The sequence below is a fragment of the Tiliqua scincoides genome, chromosome 5, assembly GCF_035046505.1.
Source record: "Tiliqua scincoides isolate rTilSci1 chromosome 5, rTilSci1.hap2, whole genome shotgun sequence".
In the NCBI taxonomy this organism is placed as follows: Eukaryota; Metazoa; Chordata; class Lepidosauria; order Squamata; family Scincidae; genus Tiliqua; species Tiliqua scincoides.
Window position 1 is genome coordinate 48,554,225 of NC_089825.1, and position 19,626 is coordinate 48,573,850.

Here is a 19,626-nt window from a genome sequence, read left to right on the forward strand (position 1 = left end):
TTTTTTGCTGCTGCGTTGATACCCACAAGTAGTAAGAGTGGATTTCAGTATTCTTATACAGGAATGAACACAGTTTGCAAATTTCAACATTTCTATAGCCTGATCAACAACGTCAATTAATATGCCTTGGTTACATTTTGCTCTTTGGGCTGCATTCTGACAAAGCTTTACATACAAAACAAAATTCCCAGGTCAAGGAATGTTTCATTCTTTCACAGAAAAAAATGTGAATGGCATACTGGTAACAAGGTGGGGAATTTCATGGACAAGTTCACACTGCTTGACTGTATTTCAGTTTGCCATTTGCCATTTGCGGCCCCCGGGGGAGGGGAGAGGAGAAGAAAGAATTCCAACTCACAAAATGTTATCTTCCTTGTATAATATTCCAGCGCAGCTTCCATTCAAGGAAGAATGTGACAACATCCAGCTTCTGTTGAACAGCTTAAAAAAATTAAACTGAAAATTAGTAACTTTGGCCTGTAGATACAAAAATATTGTCTGTAAAGTCTGTGGGAAGTGGATTGTTACAGGATGTGCAGCATTTTCAGAATCCCTGTGTCTCCTTTAGATAAGTGTTTAATACACTGGGCTTCCAACTTTGCATCATTTGTCCATCTTAGCAGTGTCCATCTGCAGTGTTCCATCTTAGCCTTTCCGGTCCAAAATGAACACGAGTCCACTCTCAAATTAGCTCCTGTAGTCGCAATTTCAAATCCTTTACATTTGCCAACCAGTGTAAGAGACTACAAAGAAAACAGAGAAGAAAATAATATTCCTTGGTAGCACAGTATAGTAAGCCCCAGCAGTTTTTCTTTAAAAAAAAAAAGTGCCCTTCTCTCTGAACACCACTTAACTTTGAGATTTAAAGATAAGCCAGCAATGTGCTATAAAAACAATCATGAGTGCTGGCCAATATTGACAAAAGCCAACCTCTTGCATCACACTGTAACACTGCTTTGCTGGGTATTTTGAGGAAGAACACCTTTGCCCTTGGAACCTCCCATGGAGTTATTTCCAGAAACTGCTCCACAGGAGGGATGCAGCCGACAGACAAAGCCGCCTGTATTTTCCATCGTAGTTAGGAAAAACGAGAGCAGTAATTCACGTTCTACCACTATGGTCACTGTTTAGTCTGAGCACACATGCAGCTCTGATGGGCAATATCCCTGAACTAAGCCAGCTCTGACTGAAAGGGTTTAAAGTGGCAAATTAGAGGATTCTTCTGAACATGAAAAGTTCTTGTTTTACTTCTGAGGTTTGCACACAGAGGAGGGGAGGAAAGTGTTTTAGAAGGTGGAAACAACTAGCATGGTATTGATAGGGAATGGTCTAATAGGGGGGGGAAGAAACAGGAGTTACCTACAAAAACAGGAACTTCCATCATTAATCGGAAGGATGCTCAGGACAAGATCTGTTTACCTCAAACCATTCATCTATGCATCTATTAGAAGGAGAGACAAGAAAAATAAAATTCAGTCCTGAAATATGAAATACAGTTACTCAATGGTTAATACTACTAAATGCAGGAAATTTCTATGTAAATGCTTGCACTATCAGAATGCAGTGACCACAGTAAATAGGAGTGTCACTGATTACATTATTCTACCCCAATTAATGATTTCACTTAATTGATGAATAAATGAATTAAATTTATAAGTAGAGGTATTTGTTTCCAGTGAATAAGGATTACAGTCCAAGTTTTATTGAACACAAAAGGCTTACTTCTGAGTAAAAAAATAACACCATTTTCAACACTTCTATGTATAAACTGAAGCCATTAGTTATTTGATTTCTCTCTGTAAACCACTTTGTGAACTTTTCAAGGAAAAGCGGTATATAAATACTGTTAATAACAAAATGTCAAATTTGAATGAAGGCCCCTTTTCAAAGATCCTGTGACAGAGCTGTAATAAATTTGTCAGAGTCTATTCAAAAGCAGTTTACAACAATACAGTAAACCAATGGTTCTCAAACTTTAGAATGATAGTCTGTTGGGACCCACCAGATGTCATTAACTGGAAGTAATATCTTGGCTGGAAGTGACATCACCAATTTAGGCTTCAAACCTAATCCCTGATCAGCCAAAAGGTCCTATTACACAGCACGCTTCTGCTGTTATATTGAATAGCTCGGAATTCAAGCGTTCCACCTCAGAAGTCAAAGCAGAATACAGACTTGGCTCTTTCTCCAACCACACAGCCCTCCGCCATTTCCAACACCCCATCTTCCCACCTGTTCAGGGCAAAGCACCATACCTCTCTCTCACCCAGGGCCTGTACTCCACAGCAGCTCTGTACCCTGTATTTTCAGCTCTGTATTTTCAATGGTGGCTGACCCACCTGAAATTGGCTCACAGCCCACCTAATGGGTCCTGACCCACGGTTTGTGAAAGGCTGCAGTAAACAACTGGAACAATGCAATAAATAACAAAGCAGCATTAACACATACCAAGGAAAGCATTAGAGCTGTTAAGTGTGGTAGGTTACAATACCATACATAAAGTGTACCACTCATTGGAAGAATAAATACTTTATTCATAAAGTAAGGGAATACATAATATTTTTAAGAAATGGTGCAAAACCAACATGGTTTAAAAATGTTTAAGGCTTCCTATCTAAAACAGAAACAAGACACAAAAGACTTGTAGTGGGGAAAAAAATCTCTCAGAGGATGTTCCCTGAGTTGCTGCTAAATCCCCTCTAGAAAAGCATAAGGACATTCAAAGTCGTCTAGTGGGGAAGGGGGAAATAAGCATCAGCTCCCATGTGCTATACTTCAGAGAGACCATGAAAGGGGAGGTCACTTCAGAGAGACTGAAAGGAAGTGCTGCCCCCACTCCAACCATTTAACAATAGTTATATATATGTGATGTACAGGTGGAGCCTATTTATCCGTGATTCGGCATGATTAACAAAAAATGCGTTGGGCTAAATTCCATAGAGTTATGCAAATACACTGCAGCCTGACACTTCCAGATGGAAGGAAACTAAGGCAGCTGTTATCAATCCCCTCCCCTCCGTACTCAGCCCTCCCCATTGCCAGCTGCCTGGCTTCTTTCACATGGGATGCTGATCTTTTAAGTGTCCACCCCTATGCGTTTCTACTCAGAAGTAAGGCCCATTATAGTCAATGGGGCTTACTCCCAGGAAAGTGTGGAGAGGATTGTAGGCTAAATCTCATGCTTTGCTTGGTGGGAAGGCTTGCTTGTGTCCGTGATAGCCTGCAGGGGGGGGAGGGGTTTGCTTGTGTTGGTGATTGCCTGCACCATCTCAATGGGGGAGGGGAAATTTGGCAAACACTCCCTGGGTTTTTTTAAAGCGATCCCCTCTGTTGCTGCCACACCTGCCCCTATGTGTGTGTGTGTGAGAGAGAGAGAGAGAGAGAGCGCGCGCTCCACCTTGCTGCACATGTTCTGGCTACAGAGATATTCAGCTCCCCCTTCCCCTCTTCAGCCTCTTTGCTGGTTCAGGGGCTCCAGGAGTGTTACTGTTCCTTTGCAAGGGGAACCTCTTCTAGGGCTCCAGGACAATTTCCCTCCATGGGTGAGGCAGAGCCTTTTTACAATGTTTTGGGCTGCCTGGAAATGGATCAAGACACCAGCGCAGAGCAAAGGAGGCAAAGGTGTGTGTGACTTTCAGTTCCCCCACCCCATTCTCATGGATAAAAATCCGTGGATAAATAGGCTACACCTGTATATCTTTATTATAGCTCTGTCTTCCATTTTTTCCTTTCATTGAGATTGTTGCTAACGTGTTACCAGGGTAGCAAAGTGGAAAGGAAAAAAGGAATTTACCAACATTACAGTCCTAAAACAATGATAGAATCAATTTTGAGAGTATGCATTTTGTTTAAGAAACTACATTAATGCAGTCCTGATCTTTTCTAAGGGATCACAGGAAACTCAGAGCATCTCATAATGTTGGGTTATTGAACGGTGCTCTTACTTACCCTTTATGATATATGCATAGACAAGGCAACCTTGCTATTGTGTCCCCTTGCTGCAGTTCTTCCAGACATATTGCACACTCTCCAGCATCTTTACTCAGCACATCCTCTATAGAAACATCCAAAACAATTTTATCAGCTTAAGAATATTCTCAAATAAAACAGGCCAAATGAGTTCCAACACATCAACACTGAATGAAGTTAAGATCCTCACAAAATAGAAGATTGGGACTTTGGTTTAGCCTGATGGAAATCTGTCCTAAAACAAGGGGTTGGGATGTTGGGTTCCCAACATGTTGGGAACACCAACTTTCCTCCCTGCAGAAACAAGACAAACAGCATGTCATAAATACTTCAAATCACATACAGACCAGAAAATTTAAAAATGAGTGTACGCTTTATACTGTGTACCCTTATGGAACAGAGACCTTTATCACATGTTGTCAACATGGGAAAAAGTGGCTGACGTACTTGCAATTATCACTCAAATGGGCTTCCTACTGCTAAAGCTGTCACTATAAACTTCTTTCAAAATCAAATATAGAAATGAGACATCTGCTCTCCTGTTGATTGCAAATTGTGCCTTATGGTTTCCTAATAATTTGTGGGAAAGGCTGGGTGAAACCTAAGGGATGAGTTCTACAAAATAAACTCATGCGCTTGAATTCAGGTGCTAGATTTCGGGAGTCACACCTCTTTTTGTGTAATTGGGGAAGATGACAGTGACATGGAGGGCCCATGTCCCACATAAGTTAGCCCTTTCTCTTAGCTATAACTGGACAGTAGTGTTCCTTGGGCACCTCTGTCAAGTACATGGGATGCATGATGGAGACGGCAAAGATATGAATCTCTTCTAGCAGTCAACTTCCAACTACATTGTGTAAAGCAACTACAACGGCTGCAATGAGGGTGGGCCAGGACTGGCATAGATGGGGCCAGTTTGCATTACTTTCTAAGGCAGCAAGATTGGTGGGAAGAATACTGTATATGCCAAGCCAATGTTAATAAGGGCCTACTAGAGCCTGCTGGGATTAGTCCCCTATCCTATCCCAAACCATAATCCTCTCCACCCTGCCAGAAACTTGTGAAAAATTTGAATTCAGACTTGGACAGAATCAGCAGAAATCTGTTTTGGAGGGTTAAAAATAGGGAAGGCATGTTAAAACAGTCCTCATATGCATTTCAAAGGACACCACAGGTTTAGAGACACATACAGAGACAAATACAAGGATTTCCATCCTTAAAAAGCTTCTGTTCACTGAAGCAAAAGAACCATTTGCATTGGATATAAGCATCCTTTAAAGAATATTTTAAGAGGGAGACAATGAGGTTTACATCACAGATGATACAACAGCTTCTGTTACTAATCTTTTCAATTCATTTCAACATTTATTGTTGTAAAATATAGCAACACAAGAAGAGTGGTTAATTCTGTCCATGAAGAAACAAAAGTTAGAACAAATAATTTTGAAGAACTATACTGTACATGACACAAAACGTCTAAAACTGAATATTAATTTTCAGACAATTTAAAACATGATATATGAAGGTTAATAATTCTCCAATTATAGAAAACTAAGTATCTGCCAATTTGCCAAGTATCTGCAAGATAGCACACCCTTGGTTTGCAAGAACGGAAGTGATTCTTAGATTTATTTCTTGTTATGTGTTTTTAATTTTAAGTAAAATAATAACACACACTGGTAAACTCTAATCTCCGAGTTCTTGTGGGATAGTTAAGGGCAATCTGATTGCCTTGAACAGGCAGGCCTAGATTTTTTTGTCTGTATTTTACAAAGAAACACTATTTCGTTTGAACCTATTGATTCACCGTACTTCATCACAGAACAAAACTGCATTACCTATGCAGTAACTTTCCTATTATGGAGAAATAAATGGAATAAGTAAATTTAACAGTATCGCTGAATCGATTCAGAAAAATGCCCCTTATTGCAGGGGTAAGCAACCTTTTTGTTTAAAGGGGCCAGTCATTCGGTGGTGCCATCATGTCACTGCTAAACTCTGCAGCTGCCAATCACCTAAAGTGGCTGCACAGAACACAGCTTGGGAGGCAACCACTCCCGTCCAGCTTGCTGCATACTGGATGGGTAATGACAGAGCCATCTGCCTGGGGTCATCAAGTTGCCTTGTATACAGATGCATACAATATTCACATAAAGTGCCTGTATTTTTTCATGTTTATCTTTGAGATATGGCACAATGGTTAATAACATGAGCTTGGAAGTTCCTGGTTCAAATCACCTTCTCTGCTGGGAATTCATTAACTAGCTTTGTCAGAATTATGTAGGTAGTTTAAAGAGTACTTTGCATTCACTACAACACTGTGCAAATGATATAAATGCCAAAAATTACTTGAGTCCCACAGCAACATAATGCTGATCTTACTCCTGTACAACAGAAGGCAAATGCTTTAGAAATTTCTCTATTGGAGGTTCCCCAAATGCCACAGTGATAAAGAAACAGAATAGGCATGTTAATTTCTTGTTACTGTTTTAACTTATGCCAAGCCAAATGCCCCCTCTTGCCTATCCTGTTCATTTACTTCAAAATCTGGGGAAGGAATGAATAAGGGCAAAGTATGAGATAAACTTACTGGCAGTAATTGTGCTCCCCCCACCCAATCTCTTAAAACCTGATATGACTGGATGAATGTGGGCCAATTAAAGCTAAAAAATAAAGCAAGCCTGTTTTCATTGTAAGGATTATCTGATATAGGGAACCTGTCAGGTTCAGTCTTGCGCGCCCCTAGATACTCTGAACTCTAGACTGCAGACATTGGCAGAAGCTTCTTCCACCAAATTGGGGCTTCCAGGAGAATAGCCAACATGGGGGGAGGGAGTGGGGAAAAAAGTAGGCTCATTTCATCCTCATCCTCCCCCCCCCCCCCCAAAAAAAAGACAAATGTGAGTTCTACTTTGAGCTCCAAGCCAAACTAGAGTGAAAGCAATGCCCTTACTCTGGAGACTTTTGGGGGGAAAGTCATAGTACCCAGGAGCACTTTTGTCAGGACCACAAAACAGGATGGAGGCAGTTTCATGACAGCTTTTGTCCCTGAGCCACAAATAGCCTAAAGGGAACTACAGGCTTCATTCTACATCTATCTGCTAATTTTATTCCAGTGATGCAATACGTACTAGCTATTCTGTACCTCATTTGTTAATAAACATTTATGGTATTAACTGTAGTAATTAAGATCTGACGAACTTGATAAAAAAATTAAAAAACCTTCTGCACTATAATGGAAACTCCTTGTAGCAAGATGGTCCACTGTAGTACTTAAGAAATTTGAACTATTTACTTCCTCTTGATCAAGTGCAAACAAAGGAACTTGTCCTCAGGACTAGTTTAGAAAACAGAACCATAGTGGGGGGGGGGAATAGATGACAACCTTGAACATTCTGAGCCAACACCACAGCCATTCTATGGCAAGAAAAGCAGGATTATGAACCATTATAGGTATGCCATTATGCAAAATAAGCAATATTCAAATATGCTTATTTTATATGTATTTTATTATGCTTCTAAAGCTATGGGAAGAAGTAAGCAGCAGTATGGAGCACCAAAGCTGTGCAATTTCTCTTACATACCTCTTTCAAGCTCCAAATTTTCACAGACATTTCCCATGCATGTTCAGGCTATATTTGTACATGTATGACCTGGAACTCTTTAGGGAAAAAAGCCACACACACCAAAATTCTCAAGAGTCAATTAGAAGCTTTAAGGAGTACTGAGCGAGCACTGCTCCAAACCTCTTCCCACCATTGTATCATCTAATAGAATATACCACATGATGCAAACACACTGAATTTCCCAATTACAAGTCTTCCATGCAACATCATTTGTGAAAAAGCAATAAATAAATATTTTTAGCATCTACATTATCATCTCGTTTGGCTGTCATACTTCACAAATTTCTGGAGAAAATCTTTTTTAAAAAACTGCATATAAAAGTAGCAAGTAAGAGCAACTGCTACGCTAGAATACCTCTCCCATGTAGTAGATCTTTATATGAAAGAGCATATTTGCTCACTCGCAGTCTTATATGGTACAGCACAATGAAAACCTTATCTACTGCTTATGTGAGCCATGTATCTCTTTTTCCCCCTGAACTTGAGAAATTCAGATTTCATTTTACAGACAAACTATGTGAACTACAACAGATATCAGGTTGCAAACAGAATGTACTGCATGTCATTCAATAAGAGCCGAAGAAAAACAGTTTCTACTTTAGATTGTAGGTGAAGTACAATGTAGTGATAAGATGTCACATGACATTTAGAGTCACATGCTAAATTGCCACTATTGTTATTAAAGTTGGGCAAAACACATTAAATCTGCTGTTTCAGAAGTCAGGCTTTGGAAGAATTTTTCTTCTTAAAGTCAGTTCTTCTGTTTTACTTAAGTTTCCTCTATTCATTCAGCAAAAATGTTTTACAATATGAAATAAAGCCAATGACTCAAACATGGTTACAAAACATCTCTAGCCATTTTTCAGTTCTATCTGTTGAGCATATTCAATAAGTCGATTGGTTATTTAATAGACTAAAACAGATTTTTGCGCTGGAGGAGATAGCCACTTAAAAAGCCATCAAAACCTATTGTTAGTCATTCTGAATAATTCAAATATACTATGTGCTTTTGTGGATAGTTATTTCAAATCTAGCTGTGTCAGCTTTCATGCACTCATAATGCAATGCGAGTCAACTTTTCTAAGTAAGTATCTATAGTTTTAACAGAGATCAAGGTACCATGAACAAGGCAGACAGCAAAACAAAAGTTTGAGCCTTCAATAAATATAGCATTTATGAAAGCATCCAATGAAAGTCCATGCTCTGCTGCATAACAGGAATAGCTGCCATTCAGACAAAGCATCCAAAACAAACAAACAGTTTCAGCAAGAAAGGAAGCGGGCAGGGAAAGTGTAGAGAAGGATGGAAACAAGCACTATAATCTTGACCATTTAAAGATCAGGCATGTTACCTGAGTATATTTTTGTTCTTGAGCCCTCAATGATAGCAGAACACAAAAGCAGCACAAAATGTGCACGCGCCTAGAAAATGAAGAGTAATAATATGCTTTACATTGGCAATAGTATAGAAGCAACAGAGCATAAAATGCTATTTTTGGCCAATGACAACTGCCCCAACTTGTATGAATACTTTAATATTCAAAAATTTAGATCTTTATATATAGACATTTTGATTACTGTTAATCCCAACCACATCCTTTGTACCTTACATGCTAGGGCAAGCAACAATGGCTCCAACAGCTTCAGTCCAAAAATATATTACATGCAACTTACAGCTCAAACTATGCATATCTTTTCATAGATAATCCCATTGATTTCAATGGGACTTACTCTCAGGTATGTTTATAGGATGGCATGCGGAGAAATTCATGAAAAATTTGTATTTGTACTTATGTACTTTTGCCACTACATAGATTCAGCGAACCTCTCACAACAAGCAGCATTATTTTAACAATGATCAAGTTCATCTTAAAGGCTCTGACATTCCCGTATGCCAGTGGTTCCCAAACATTTTCAACTGGTGGCTCTCTTGACCTACTGGGCCCATTGCCCATGGCTCCCCCTTAGGGCTACAATCCTATGCATTCTATAGAGTGGTGTGTTTTTCGCGAGGATTCCACAGCTCCAATCATCATTCAACTGCTGCCCTGGCTAGTTTCTGTGACCCCCTGCACACCCATGGCCTACAGTTTGGGAACCATTACCGTAAGCCTTTGCATTGCTTCAAATTTACTAATAAAACCAGTGCTTTTTTTGTAAATAAAAAGGTGCAGGAATTCACAACTTGTTAATCTTTTATTTACTTATTTATATATTTATAAACCATTTTTTATTGGAGAAATAAAATATTTTTTATGTGCTTCCCCCTAAAGATGAACTTACTCCTGAGTAGACATACATATGATTGGGCTGTCAATCTCCACATCCCCTTCCCCCTAGCTTTTCTACACATGGGGAAAAATACTGTACAGGTGCACTTGTAGCGTGTAGTATGTAGTGTGGCACTACTTCAAGGAGAGGAAGCAGTGTGTGGATTCTGAAAAATGGCTTACATGAGTTCCATGTAGTAAAATTACTCTAAGCAACTGTTCGAGTAAGAACAAAAAAGGAATTCTTACACGAGAGGGGTCCTTGGGTGCACATAGAAACAGCTACGTTTGCAAACAAGCGATTAAATATGGTTTAATTCAGGTATCAGAATACTCTGTGTCTTTGGGAAGGTGCTTGGCATGCAATTGTATGTTCTCTGCTGCCCTGAGCAGCTGCTGTGCATTGCTGGAGAGGAGCTGCAAACGCTGGCTGGCGGAAGGCATGCTTGTGGGGGAAGGATGAGGAGGATCTCTGGCAAGGCTGGACAGCACATTGTACACACGTAGAACCCCTTTTCACCTGCCCTTAGCATGTGAAAACGGGTGCAGATATATATCTCTGCCAGGATTAAAAGCCCAATCCTAGGTATGTCTACTCTGAAGTAAGTCTCGTTCTAGTTAATGGAGCTTACTTCCAGGAAAGTGCCAAGGATTGCAGCCTAAGAGCCTGATCCTATGCATGTGTACTCAGAAGTCCACTTTAGTGAATGGGGCTTACTGTGGATAGGATGGCAGCCTCAGGGCCCAATCCTGTGCCAGTCTACTCAGAAGTCAGTCCCACTAGAGGCAGTGGAGCTTCCTCCCAGGAAAGTGTGGAGAGTACTGCAACCTCAGAGCCCCTCCTCTGCCTATCTACTCAGAAGTCAGTCCCAGTATAGGCAGTGGGGCTTCCTCCCAGGAAAGTGTGGCAAGGACTGCAGTCACAGAGCCCTTCCTCTGCCTGTCTACTCAGGCTGCAAGGCTATGACACTTTCCCGGGAGTAAGCCCCATTGAACACAATGGAACTTACTTCTGAGTAGACATGCATAGGTATGGGATCTCAGGCTGCAAGGCTATGCACCCTTTCCCAGGAGCAAGCCCCATTGAGAAAAATGAGACATACTTCTGAGTAGACACACCTAGGCTCGTGCTGCAGACTGGCATGGGGGCTGCACCAGCCAGCTTCCTTCCTCTCTTCCTCCGCCAAGCCAGTACCTGGGCATTCCGTGGGTGCCGCAGCCCATCTCCCTGGCTGGCTGGCTGGCTGGCTGTCCTCCTCCTCGGTGTCGGCGCATGTCCCCCATGCCCTCCACCGGCTTGGAAGCTGCGCTGGGAAGCAGAGCGCAGGGGGAGGGAGGCGGGCTGGGCTCAGGCAAGAGCTTGGAGATGGGGGCAGGAGGGGGTTGTTGTGTGGTCAGGCATGGGCCAGGCGCCCACCCACCCTGCACTCCCCAGCACCCACCCAGCGAATGCCTCTATTTTGCTCCCTCCTCCTGGAATGCCTCCAAAGGGGAGGGGCCCCTACAAAAAGGTGCCGGACCTCCGTCCCCCCGCGTTCCATTAGAAAAAAAGCCCTGAATAAAACCTATTTTCTCTACACTTCCAAATATGGGAAGATAGACTACTACTGTTCATAATGGAAAAAGACTAGTTTTAACCATCTGTCTGTGCAGTAGTTGGACAAAAGACATTTGCAAGGCCGTATTCTTTTTGTTAAAATGAGTACAGTGACAATGGCAGGTTAATGGGATTGTGCCTGTGCCAACTTTCTCATTTTGACAGGTGTATCTGCCAAAAGCTCCCAATGATTTCTACCTCCCAGAATAAGTTTAGGATCATTCATTCACTGTTTGAGGACCTCAATGTACACATGCACCATATCAACAGTTATAAGAAAATGTAGAGAACAGAGTCGGTGGGCTTCAGAAAGCAATGGACAGATTTGATTCTCTTGGGTCCCATTTACTTTATCAATTTTGTCAAATGCAAACTAGTTCAAGAAAAACAATGAAAACCCAAATACCACTGAAAATATCTGGCTGCCCCAAAAGCTTCAGAAATAGAGATAAGCAAAGTTCCAAGTCATATGACAGAAAAGTGATGCATGTATGAAGTTCAACTCTTACTGTCTCCAAAAGTAAAAGGTCTGAAGGAGGGGTCTGTACCCAAGACCCTGAAAAGCCAGCCCATCTAGACAGTCCTACACTATAAAAGATACCAATAAGATAGTGCCTCATGACATCTGCAAGAAAGACCAGCAAATTCCACTTCAATTTCTGTATCAATTTCTGTGTCATTTTAATCTACGAGGTTTTCTTAATCCAGTCAGGCATAATGTATTTCAGGGTAGGGGGCAGACAGAAAGTTCTCTGGCATTCAAAAACTAACTCATGTTTCTCAAATTGTGGGTCGAGACCCACTAGGTGGGTCGCGAGTCGATTTCAGATGGTACCCCATTCAATTCAATATTTAATTTTTAATATATTAGACTTCATGCTACCATGACATGTGACTGCACTGGGGAAATGTTACAGATCTGTATTTTTAATAGGCTACTCTGTATATGCTTTTAACAGTGACAGTCAATGGGATTTATTCCTGGGTAAGTGTGAGTAGGATTGCAGCCTAGGATTGTTAAAAATTTTCTTGCTTAATGATGTCACTTCTGTTCATGACATAACATCCGGTGGGTCCTGACAGATTATCATTCTAAAAAGTGGGTCCCGGTGCTAAAAGTTTGAGAACCACTGAACTAACTGGTTTGTTGTAGCGCAAGCTTTTGTAGGCAAGAGGCTCATATCTACAGAATTTATTTCTACAGGAGACTACAGCCAGTGGTCCAAGAGAGATTAAATGGGAAGCCAAGGTTTTCCATTATAAGAAAAAGCCTTGGAGAGCTCACATCCCCCCTCCAAGGAAATCCAGGAAGAAGGATTTCAAGCTTCCACTTCTGGCTTGAACTAAACTGCAGTTCTGTATTATGCACCAACTTGGGAAGCTGTGCTTTTGATATACAGGTCCAACCTTGTTATACACGGATTTTTTATACATGGATTTGACTCAACACAAATGGCCATTGCAAATGAGAAGGAACGTGCTGATCCCTGGAGAAGGGAAAAAATGCACCCCTTAAAATTGCTTTTCGTAATGTTGTAGAGATTTTTATCTTAACATGGTGAGAAGGGCCCTTTAAATTAAAGGAAAACAGTCCTTTACAATAGTTGGAGAGAGGGCAGCCAGCTGACAATCCATCAATCATTCTCTTTTCAAGAGACCCCCTCCCTTCCCCTGAACAGAAAGGGGGGAAGATCGTCTCTCTCCAGAGTCAGGAGAGAGATTGATTGTTGGATTGTTGTCTTAATGACTATCTTAACATCACAAAGGTCAGCAAGGCTGTTTTTAAATCACTGGAGCAAACAGACTTTGTTTTTTAAATTGATTTGCTATAGTGCGATTTTTGCCATCCACATGAGTTCTGGGAACAGAACCCACGCGAATAATGAGACTCAACCTGCAGGCTACAACTCAATCATCATTTCATACCCTGATTCATAAATATTTTGATTTCATACACAATATAAAAGTACAGTTTAGTTCACACCAAAAGCTCCAGCTTCCCTATTAAATCTGCACCAGCTTATTTTAAGACAATCCTTCAGTATCACTAAGAGCTTGACATAAGGCAGATTCAAGCAAATAGCTGCTCTCCGGTATGCATTAACCTCTTGCAGTACACTTCCTTAAGAATCCCCTTTCACTGTTCATGCAGCAAGCAATGGCTATAAAATCCATAGTACACTGTATTCCTTAGACCAGTGGTTCTCAAACCTTTTAGCCCAGGACCCACTTTTTAGAATGACAATCTGTTCAGTAACCATTGGAAGTAATATCATAGCCAGAAGTGACATCATAAAGCAAACTAAAACTGTAAATATAATTAAAGTAAAACAAATAAGGGATGATGAAATGGGGAAGCCAGCCCTTTTCCAAGTGAATTCTCTGCAGCTTGCCTGCAATAACCTGAACCCCACCTCCCAAAAAAAAAAAAATCAGTTAAGACATCCAGACCTATCTAGTGCCCACTTCAATTTAAGATCTTACATTTAAACCAGTTCAGTGTGATTTGGGATGAAATCAGTATAAAGTCCCAACATTTTTGGGGGGTGGGGGGCTACATTGAGATTCAAAGCCTCCCTCTGAACAGCATTAAAACCCCAAGTGATGAGAAGAGGAAATGAGGCTCCACAAGGCAGGGGAGAGGGAAAGGAGTCTGGAAAATGCAATGGCTCTCAAACCTGTTAGCACCCAACTAGATTTACAGGACTAGAATAGGAAAGAAGTCTTACCTACTCAAGTCTCTTTTACTATACTATGGGGGGCTGCCTTTAGGAGCACTAGATGAGCTCCACATTCATCGGATCAAGACTACTCTGGTAAACCTTGCATGCTCCTTCACCTAACCTTCAGGAGCCAAGGCATGTTTGCTTGCTCATGAGTAAATGCAAGTGTGTAGCTTAATTTCACTCTTCATAGAGCTCAATATAGTCATCACTTCCCTTGGAAGGAGAGACTTCCTTTTCTAGTGCTTTTGGGGGGCTGCATTCATTGGATTGTTTATTTCCTTACCCCAGGGCTCCAATGCAGCTGCATCGGCAGTGGAAAGTTGAATAGGATTCGGCTGTGAGTCTGCCCAGAGCTATCACAGACAGCAGCAGAGCGAGAAATCTCTGCAACAATGTCAAGTTTGCTCAGATTGCTGAAGGGTGAGAGGCAATCTGACAGGTGTAAAATAAAATAAAATAAAATAAAACAGGTGTAACCTACATAGTGGTGATCAATTGACAATATTTAGTCATTTGACAGGCATGCCAGCCCTATCACAACACAGTAACTAGCAATAGCTCAATCTTCATAGCTTTGTTCTACTAAATTGAAGCACTCGCAGTGGGGGAGAAAACCATCGTTTCAATTGTTTCATGAAGGAATAGAACCATACTAATAAATTTTGGTTTAGTTTTAAGAATCTCCTTTTGAAGTTTTATTTGTTGAGGAATAAGACTAGATATGGTCTTAGAAGGTTTAAAATATTTTGCTGTAGATTGTTCACAAACTTCACAACCATCCACATTATGGAATTTCTTCAATTCCTTTAGTTTACGAACTGTTTAGACAAGCATTCTGGATACCTAGTGCTATATTTCAATATGTCACTTTGTGCTGGCATTTTATAAATTCAATTCAACAACAGAATGTGGCCAAGACAATTATGTAAAGCTTTCAAGATAAGGTTAATGGCCGGGATTAAAGCCCTGTAATCGTATCACTATATAAAGCATTAAGTAGGCACAGTTTTAACACTATTAAGAAAACATGGTGTTTCACTGCTGTTTAAATGTAAACTGCAATAGTACTGCATGCAGAAGGTTACAAGTTGTTAGTTAACGTAGCACTATTCTTGCTACATCAGGTTATTTCCAAGGTCCACAAAACTCAGCAGTGTTGCTTTAGCTGCTGCTACTGCCCTGGTCAAAAAGAAAGGAGGAAGGGGTCTTTCTTCTCAGTCTTAGGCATAGAGATCACAGAGTTCTAGAAAATGTCAGAGTTCTGCTCAGTAAAAGCACAGAACTCTATTGTGTACAACTGCATTGAGACCATGACAAAGAACAAAAACCTCCCCCTACTGCAAACCAAGACTGTTTGGTTTTGCAACTCAAAGTAGGAATAATTAACAGTAATATATTTTCATTTGAGATAGAAAAAAATATTGTCCCTTCCAATCCTGGGGAAAACTCAAGGCAGGAACAAACGGCAACTCTGCATGGTACTGGAGCTGCTAAATAAAATGCACAAGTCAGTAACGTTCTTTGCTACAGATTCAAACCTCATCACTTTCTAAACAAAATCCACCCTGCAAATATCAAGAATGACAGATTTAGGACTTAAGTTTTAACAAACAAACCACCTTAAGTTTGGCCTTTAAACATATTTTTGAAGTATCACTTGAAAGTTAGCACTCTAAACCAACAAATGGCTTAAGACAGAGCACTCCTTGAAAAAACAGTCCTATTTTATTGGATCACAGAGCTAATCTGCAAAATAATTATGTTCTCTTATGAGATGCTTAGGGGCTATCATATAAAAACCACTGCATAAATATAGTGAACAATAAAGCTCAAGGTCCACCCTAAAGTGCAATTCCCAGCAGTCACAAGACTGCAGCAGTTGCAGATGCAATTTATGACACCCTCTGAATGACCTCTCAAGCTAACAACTGATTAAATGTAGGACATTTCAGGTAGTTCCTATCCAGCAGAGAGCAAGTGCACATTGACTGCAATCATGAAGCTGAAACATGATCAGATTTTTCTTACCAACAGACACTGGAGAGCAGAATTACTTTTGCATTCAAAACACAGTAATTTTTTCTGAAGTGTCTTCCAATGGCTTTTTGTAGACACTTCATTAGCTCTTCATTAGTATTTTGAGAGACTATCAATTTGAATAGTGGTAGCACTTCAGGTGACTGTTCAAGTAAAGTATTTGCTGAAGGGCAAGTGGCATTGGTATATTTGATGTCAGGAATTCCATGCAGTGATGGTAAATCAAATACTGTCATGGGTTTGCTCTCCAACACTTATAACAGGCCTACAGCTATGTGCTTGCCTTATACCTATGCCTAGTTCACAGTCTAACACTTGACCCCAAGAAACCCTTTCTCCCATATTGGATAGAAGATTAGCCATGGAGCCCTGCTCCAAGTTCCAATCTCATCTAAGGGATGCAGTGATTAGGGATCTCCAAGAAGGCTTTTTCTGTGGTAGTGCCCTGTTTGTAGAAAGCTTTCCCTAGGGAGATGCACCTAACGTTACCATTAAGTCCATTTTAAAGCCAGGTGAAAAACTCTATTTGTCGACGACTTGTGTTTCAGGGGCTCACTGATTTTATATTGCTTGATTTGTGTTTGTGTTTATTATTATTGATTTTTATCAATTTTTTTAAAGTGGCTTGAGAGTTTTACCTAAAGGATGGGGTAAAAATTTTATGAAGTATTAATACTTCTAGTCAGTAATAAGGCTTAGTATACATCTGCAGACCAATTCTACAACAATATAGAGGTAATGTTTTGCAGATGTCACTACAAAAGCATTAGAAGCCTATATGTCAGTGGTTCCCAATGTTTTTTCACTTGTGTACCCCCTGGCAGCCCATTTCCATAAACTGTACCCCTCATATTAGTAAAATGTAATTAACATAGTTGCTGTTATTTCAGATTTATATGTTTTCAACTACAGCTATATCTGACAATAAATGAATTGATGGCCAGAAACTAGCAGTTGCTGGGGCTTTCACAGCCAACCAGCTGCCTTCCTTCCTGCCTTGTCATTTCTGCAAGTCATTCTAATACAGACCTGCCTTTTCCTATCATTCAATTCTTTTTCAAGTACCCCTGGGGTAAATATACCCCAACTTGGGAACCACTGCTGTGTGATAGATTCCACAGATATTCCTCAAAGCTTAAACAGAAACAGCCATAAGATATTCAGTTTGCTTGGTCTTGCATTACAGCAAACACAGTTACTGCTATCCCCATTTTAATGAATGGACAGTCAGGAAGAAGAGTCATTTGACCACTCTTGCTCTTGTCAGCTGGAACACGCTTTAGAGAAGGAATTACAGTACTTCAGTTCCCACCCAGCTACTTCAGAATTCAGCTACTTTAGAATTAAACCATGTCCCATAGTCTATATTTTAAAGAGACTTTATTTTGAAGAAACTATTGCCCCCCCCACTTCTATCTCCCCAACTACTTAAATCCATTTTAGAGTAGTTAGAACAGGTTTCCATAGCAGAATTCTGTTAAGTGTCCAAATGGGCTTCAGTGCATTCTGTTCACCTTTCTCAAACAAAAAAAATCCACATATAACAGATGGCCCTTCAGTTTTTAGAAGGCTGAAAACTGCTGATAGCAATAGTAGATCTACCCTCTCCTGAAAGTTGCTTTGAAAAAATCTCAAGTAACTTGTGTATGTACCCAAATATATAAACCCTTGTATTGAATTCTTTTAACTTTGCTTCCAGGTCATCTATGCAGCTGCGTTGTATTTGCTACCATTGGCTGCCAACTTTTAGGAACCCACAGACCACTGAGGCAAAACTGGAATCACCGTGGACCTCCCTCCACCTCTATGCCCCTGCACACCAAAAATTCAATTCAATTTCTAATAATTAGAGAAGATTTATTAGATTTATTATTTAGATTTGTAGGTTGCTGCTGTTGTTGCTAGCTGTAGCTGGTCCACTCTCTGGTGGTCCACGTGGAAGCAACTCCCAAGCAACTGCTCTCCCATGGATCACCAGAGATGGCAGAGGATGAACTGCCCACAGTAGCAACTGATACTTCAGTGCTGGTTGGAGCTGTGGGCGGTCCATTCTCCATCCTCTCCAGTGGTTCATGGGGGAGCACGCGCTCAGGAGACAATGAATTTGATTAAAGATCATTTGTTTTCTAGAGATCTCACAGACCACTTCTCAGGGTCTCATGGACCATGGGTTGGGAACCAGTGCTATAAACAGTAACTTAATGACTACTGTGATAAAAGGGAAAACTTATCATTATGCCTTTTGTACATTCCCCTCAGACTTTGCAAGTTCCTTCAACTTTTGACCAATTACAAATGTGAAAGAATTAATCTAGTTCAATGTCAAATCCATCCACTCAGCCCCCACCCCCATCAATTTCTTAACAGGTTTTCTCATCAGGTCTGCCAAACTTCAACAACTTGCCCTCAGTTTGATCATCAAGCCTAAGACTCTTCCCATAAGTGACCACCACCCTTGTGTATTGATGCTTTGTCTTTCTGAATGCAAATACCTAGTCACAGCTGCCATGTTTTTGAACACTATACATATGTATAATAAAAAATGGGCCACATGAACACAGTTACATCCATGTACAGATAGTACTTTAGAAACCAAAATAAATTGGGAGTAGTAACCAGTGGAAGCAGCTGCTGCATCACAAAGGCAAAAAGCAGCAAAGTCACTAGATGACACACAGCAACTAATTATTTACACAGAACGTCATCAATGTACATGGAGCTTTACATATAGTGGAAAGATGACCAAAGAGCTTAAAAATCTAGACATGGAGACAACAGAGAAAAACAGGCATGGAGGCAGGGGTAAACAGGTGAGAAAAAAATATGCTTTTAATACACAGTTAGGTCACATGAAGACAGACTACAGCCAGAGTGTTTACATTAGATGGTGGCACAGACAAAGAGCAAGTAAACCATGGCTTATACAGAGATCCAGCAATGAATTCATATCATCTCGTCTTAAGGGCACACAACTACAAAAGTGCATAGCAGACCAACCAGTGGTCTGGTATAATTCAGCTACAACAAAAGGAGCCGATAAGCTCACCTACAGGCTGATCCATTATATCATTTGCTCTCACTAAATTTGCACAAAGAATTTAAATGGACTGAAGTGTTAATGATAAAGCCTTGTTAAAAACTGCCATGTGTTTTGATCCATCTTTTTCTCTAGGCATGTTTCAAGAACACATACTTTATACACAATTCCAAGTACACATTTTAGACTAGCCTGACCACAAGTTAGCATCTGGCACAAATGCAAGTCACCACACTGAAGATCATAATGTGGTTGTTACTGCCTCAAATCAGAGAGACAATAGTGCCCACCTCTAAGTGTAGCAGAACTCTACCAGTCACACCCACCTCTTTCTATCTCTAGCACAAAACACAAAAGATTTCATC

General features: G+C 40.5%; 1 protein-coding gene across 4 annotated transcripts in view; it reads right to left on the bottom strand.

Annotated features, from left to right (window-relative positions):
- Positions 1-314: 314 nt before the first annotated feature.
- Positions 315-19,626, bottom strand: part of ZNRF2 (zinc and ring finger 2) — a 68,951-nt gene continuing 49,639 nt past the window's right edge. For 2 of the 4 annotated variants that reach the window (XM_066628888.1, XM_066628885.1), the window contains 3 exons: positions 3,949-4,054; positions 1,360-1,441; positions 315-743 (listed from right to left, as the gene is read on the bottom strand). In XM_066628888.1, coding sequence (XP_066484985.1) covers positions 1,384-1,441; positions 3,949-4,054 — 164 coding nt within the window. In that variant the 3' untranslated portion in view covers positions 315-743; positions 1,360-1,383. Of the gene's footprint in view, positions 744-1,359; positions 1,442-3,948; positions 4,055-8,946; positions 9,017-19,626 lie in introns of those variants that run through there. The other 2 variants (XM_066628886.1, XM_066628889.1) reach the window with 2 other exon arrangements.